Source organism: Cucumis melo, chromosome 10, assembly GCF_025177605.1.
Source record: "Cucumis melo cultivar AY chromosome 10, USDA_Cmelo_AY_1.0, whole genome shotgun sequence".
NCBI lineage: Eukaryota > Viridiplantae > Streptophyta > Magnoliopsida > Cucurbitales > Cucurbitaceae > Cucumis > Cucumis melo.
In genome coordinates, this window is record NC_066866.1 from 22560645 (window position 1) to 22566614 (window position 5970).

General features: G+C 33.4%; 1 protein-coding gene across 1 annotated transcript; it reads right to left on the reverse strand.

Annotated features, from left to right (window-relative positions):
* Positions 1 to 4790: 4790 nt before the first annotated feature.
* Positions 4791 to 5582, reverse strand: LOC107991219 (uncharacterized). Its single transcript, XM_017045796.2, has one exon. It carries the CDS (start codon positions 5580 to 5582, stop codon positions 4791 to 4793), a length of 792 nt encoding a protein of 263 aa, XP_016901285.2.
* Positions 5583 to 5970: the final 388 nt, after the last annotated feature.

Sequence of the window (5970 nt, forward strand, 5' to 3'; positions counted from 1 at the left end):
ATATCCGGATGAATGCTTGTCTTTATGTTCATTAGAATTGCATGATGAAGTTGATGAATTGTCTATACATTATGAATTTTTTGAACAAGAAATGGTTGAAAATAGAGAATTGTTAGAACCCAATGTTGACTATGCTTTAGAAAAAAATAATTGTGATAATCTTTTCTTTTCTCCACAGAAACTAGGGATTGAGCTCAAAACTCTCCCAACACACTTGAAATACATATTCTTAGGAAAAAAGAATGCATTTCCCGTAATCATCTCAAAGAAACTAAACCAAAAACAAGAAGAAAGACTTATCGAAGTCTTGAAGAAGAAAAAGCAAGCCATTGGTTGGACTCTTGACGACATCAAGGGCATATCTCCCACTTTTTGCATGCACCGTATTTCCACACCATACCATCCTCAAACGAACGGACAAGCCAAAACTTCTAATCGAGAGATAAAAAATATCCTAGAGAAAATTGTCAACACAAAAAGAAAGGATTGGAGCCTTCGCCTCAACGATGCACTTTGGGCATACCGAACGGCCTATAAAACTCCAATTGGCACATCTCCGTTCAAGCTTGTGTACGATAAGCCTTGTCATCTCCCTGTAGAAATAGAACATAAAGCATATTGGGCTATTAGACAATGCAATTTATCTCTCTTAGAAACCGGTGAGAAAAGATTCCTATATTTGCTAGAATTAGAAGAATTAAGATTAGAAGTATATGAAAATTCTAGGATTTACAAAGAAAAGATATGAAAATTCTAGGATTTACAAAGAAAAGACTAAACTTTTGCATGATAAAAAAATCTTAAGAAAAGAATTTGAAATAGGGCAAAAAGTTCTTTTATATAATTCTTCTATTAAACTCATGCCCGGAAAGTTAAAATCTAAATGGCTTGGTCCTTTTGTTGTGATTGATTTCTCTACTTTTGGTGTAGTTTCCATAAAAAGTCTTGACACAGGAAAAATTTTCAAAGTAAATGGGCATAGATTGAAAATATTCCATGAAGGGCAATCCGTACAATGTTCTATAAAAACACTTTCTCTCCCCCTCTACACATACAGCCAGGCGTCAAAATTTTTATCACTTTCTGTCTTTACTTTTCTTTAATTTCCGTCTTTTTAGTTTTTCCTAAATTAGTTTTGCATTGAATAAAATTGAGAGAATCCCTTTTTTAATATGTAGGACAAATTTACTTGAAGAAATCAAAGAATCATAAAAGGAAGCAACCACTTCGCTTTGAAGCAAGCTTTAAAATCAAAGTCTTCAAATCCAGGGGAGTTTTCTGTTCCTCGGTATTTTCAGACATTTTTTACATAAATATGCTTTGAGGACAAAGCAAAGTTTTTAAGTTGGGGGTGGGTAACTAGTTAAACTAGGTTGCTAATTTTTTTTCTTTTAAGCATTTGCATGACTTGGGTAGATTAAAATTGACCAAAATGTTTTTTAGTATTATTCTGAATGCATGAATGTTGTTTGCTTGAATGAATGCTTGCAAAAGAAAATGCATGGATGTTAATTTTTTTGCAAAGTTTCTTATGATGATTGCCTATGATACACCTCTCTTAGCAATTTTTGCTTTGATTTTAAATGGGATAAAGAACCATTTATGAAATTGAGGTTAATTTTTAAACTTTTCATCCCTTTGACTCATGAATTAGAAAAAACCCCTTTGTTGAGCCATGACGAACCTAGAACTCTTTAGAAAAGGATAGAATGCTTAAATTCGCTTGTTGTCACCTCGAAAGAACGGTCAATCATAGAACCTAATAGATTAAATGTAAGATTAGAGTTAGCCAAGCCGGAGCTAAGAAAAAAGCTTGCTACCAAAAATAGAATCCCTAAAAAAAAAGTGGCAAAATGCATACTTTTAGCAAAATACTTCTATAAAAAAAAAGTACAATTAAGTCGAACGTTAGGATTTTTTCCGTGATCAGTTAGGATTACCCGATGTTAGTGAGGTACGAATCCCTACAAAAAAAGCCTATCCTTTGCCTTAATAAAACCCGTACAATTCTATCTTAGAATTTTTCTAGCTAGTTTCAATGTTTTGACCGAGGGCCGAGTTTAAGGAGAGATCCTTCCCACTTCAGAGTAGAGGGAAAACAAGCCTAGGGCATTTTTTAATTCTTTCGAAGCATGTCTAGTGAGTCAAAATAGCAAAACTTAGATGTTTTATCTAAACATGATTTCAATAAATGAACTTTATTAAAAATCAACCTCAAATTGACTACTTGCTTCTCTTGAATATTTAATTGATAATAAAAAATTACTTTGTTGAATTGTTAAGGCATGAGTAACATCCTTTGCATATTTATTTGAAAACATCATCAAAATTTTTGCATGATAGTTTGAGTTCAATTCTTGCAAAATAATGTGTGAATCCCTTGCATGATGAATGACTGAATGTTAGCACATTTTTAATTTTCTTGCTCAGGACGAACAAGTCTTAAGTTGGGGGTATTTTGTTATGGTTATTTTAGACCTAACATTATTAGACTAATTTTTCCCAACTTTTATCCATTTACTCACTAAAATGTTATTTTTATGCAGAATATGAAACTTCACTCCGATACGAGTCCAACGCCACTGAAATAACTTAAATCGGAGTTGTAACGAAGACGAACGGTAAAAAACAAGTTCAAGGGCAAAACCGGGAAATTGGACGAACCAGATCGCGCCACGTGGCTGGCAGTTTTTAAAACTAATTCCACTTTTTTCTCCCATTTTCCCTTCTATAAAATTCCTCATATTTTTTGGGAGAGAGATAAGAAATTCCAAGTAAAAAAAACTCTCTTTCTCATTCAATTCTTGTAGCAAATTCTTGAAACTCTATCAATAAAGATTACTTTTGTTAAATAAATGGATCATTTCCTCAACATTTTTTCAAGAATTTCATCAATCTTCATGGGCTAAGGTAATCTTTGGAGACTTTTTCTTAGATTAAATTACCATATGTTCTTTGAGAATTAAATTCCTTTCTATATCTTTTCAATTTTTTATTTGATTGCTTGTTTCCCTTTGCAATTTCTTTTGAAATTTCAATAAAACAAATAAGTTTTTCCCATCAAATTTTCATTAAAATTTCTTTACAAATTCTTAAAGTGCTGAACTTAAATTTTGATTTGCAATGGTTTGTTATGTTGAATTAATTGTTGAGATTGTTTTAATTTTCTACTAATTGATTCTTGCATAACAAGTTTGAAATGGGCATTAATTTTGCTAAGGGTAATGGCTATCCCCTCCTTAGCAAATCTTGAATAGGATAAATTTTGCCTCGGTTTGAACATGCTTTGGTCGCTGAGATTAATCATGTTTTAATAGAGATTTGGTTACTTTCTTTTTGTAAAAATTCCATTCTTGTAAATTCAAGAAAAGATTAATTAATTTTCTTTCTTTTTCAATGATAAGAAACAAGGTAATTACCCAAGAAAAAGTCCCTCTACTAAACTTGAAAGAAAAATTTTATTTGAATTACTTGTTGTCACTAATCATTCCTCAATACTCGTTCTTTACTATAGTTCAAAAATTACTTCCAGAAACCCCCCTTTTTTGTGTTTCTAATTTTCTTTTAGATCTTGAAGCTACTAATCGACCTTGTTTATGAGTCTTGAAGTTTTGAATCCTAAGTGCTCTCTGGGGTTCGACACCCTTCTTTTCCATACTAATCTCAATTTCTACAAAGGTAAGAAGGGTTAAAAAGATAATTTTGAAAGATAATTGAGGTAATCCCTAGCCCTCATATTTCATCTAGTCTTTCTCTATTCTTGTATTCTTTTATTTTATACTAGGAATAAATTCTTGTTTTGCATACTTACATCCATAACAACCTATCATTTTGATAATGACTTACCTAAAATTACATCCTTTCACTCATGCATAATATCTTCGAACATAATCTGAATTCACAGGATTTTTTAACTCAACGTGATCCATATTAGTCAAAAGTAAATCTCTTCTTGAAAAAGCTTTTTTCACTACGAATGGACCTTCATAATTAGGAGTCCATTTTCCTCGATGATCCTTTTGAAATGGAAGTATTCTTTTTAATACCAAATCGTCCTCTCGAAAGCTTTGAGGGTGCATTTTCTTATTGTATGCTCGCATTAGTCTTCTTTGGTAAAGTTGCCCATGATTTAATGCTGCCAACCATTTTTCTTCAATGAAATTCAACTGCTCATAGCAACCACGTATCCATTCAACTTAATCTAACTTAGCTTTCATGAGAACTCTCAATGAAGGTAGCTCAACTTTTAAAGGTAAGATAGCTTCCGTACCATAAACTAAAGAAAATGGTGTTGCCCTATTGAAGTACGAATTGATGTGCGATATCCATGCAGCGCAAACGGTAGCATTTCATGCCAATCTTTGTATGTTATTGTCATTTTCTCAATGATTCTTTTAATATTTTTGTTAGCTGCCTCAACTGCCCCATTCATCTTTGGGCGATACGGAGTCGAATTTTTGTGATTGATCTTGAACTGCTCACAAATTCTGTCCATCATTTTGTTATTAAGGTTCTTGGCATTATCCGTAATAATACCCTCTGGGAGACCATAACGACATATCAGCTTTTTTTTTGATAAACTTGAGCACGACTCCCCCTGTAACATTGCAATAAGGTACAACCTCTATCCATTTAGTGAAGTAATCAATGGCCACAAGAATAAAACGATGGGCATTTGAGGCTTTAGGATCAATGGGTCCAATAACATCCATTAGCTACAAAGAAAATGGCCAGGGTGCTGACAAGACATGCAATGGAGATGCTGCTACATGGATCTTATCCATATAAATTTAACATTTTTTACATTCCCTTGCATATTTTATGCAGTCTGATTCCATTGTTGTCCAATAATAACCAAATCTAAGTATTTGTCTAGCCATCATATGTCCATTAGCATGTGTTCCACATATTCCTTCATGAATGTCTGTCATAATTTGTTTTGCTTCCTCCTCATCAACACACTGAAGGAGCACCATATCGTGGTTTTTTTTATAAAGAACTTTGCCACTTAAGAAAAAGTTCATGGCCAACCTCCTTATTGTGCATTTGTCATTCCCTGAAGCTTCATATGGATATTCTCTACACTTTATGTATTGCTTAATGTCAAAATACCATGGCTTGTTATCATTTCCAACATTCATGCAATATGATGACACATCTCGCTTTCTAATTTGGATTGGATGAAGCTCACATTCAAGATTAAGATCAAACATCATTGCCAGGGTGGCTAATGCATCTGCTAATCGATTGTCTTCCCTAGGAACATGGTCAAATGAAATCTTCTCAAAATTTTGAGATAATTTTGTAACGTATTGGCTGTAAGGCACCAATTTAGCATCTCTTATTTCCCATTCTTCCTTGACTTGATGTATCATTAACATTGAGTCACCCAAAACTTTCAACTTTTTAATTCTCATATCGCATGCTACTTGAAGTCCCATAATGCAAGCTTCATATTCAGTGATATTGTGAGTGCATTCAAAACATAACTTGGTCGTTAGGGAGAAAATCTTTCCTTCTGGAGAAATTAGTACAACTCCAATCCCATGTCCCAACTCATTTGAGGCACCATCGAAAAGCATAGTCCATGTCTCATGATCTGTAGCATTCTCTTCAACTAGAAATATGTTTTCATCCAGGAAATAACCCTCGTAGGCTCATAATCTGCTATTGGTTGGACAGCTAAATGATTAGCAAGTGCGCTTCCCTTTATTGTTTTTTAGTAACATAAACAATATCATACTCTGACAACAAAACTTGCCATTTTACAATCCTTCCAGATAATGATGGTTTCTTAAAAATGTATTTTATTGGATCCAATATTGCCCAAACGATGAGCGGTCCATACCAAAGCACAACAAGTTCGCTCTAACATTGAGTACTTAGACTCATAATCAGTGCACTTTTTGCTCAAATAATAAATGGCATGCTCTTTCTTCCCTGATGAATCATGTTGTCCTAGAACACCAT

What these genes read in the sequence shown, in the direction of transcription:
- LOC107991219 (XM_017045796.2), bottom strand. Translation starts at nt 5,582, where the DNA reads ATGCTTTTCGATGGTGCCTCAAATGAGTTGGGACATGGGATTGGAGTT.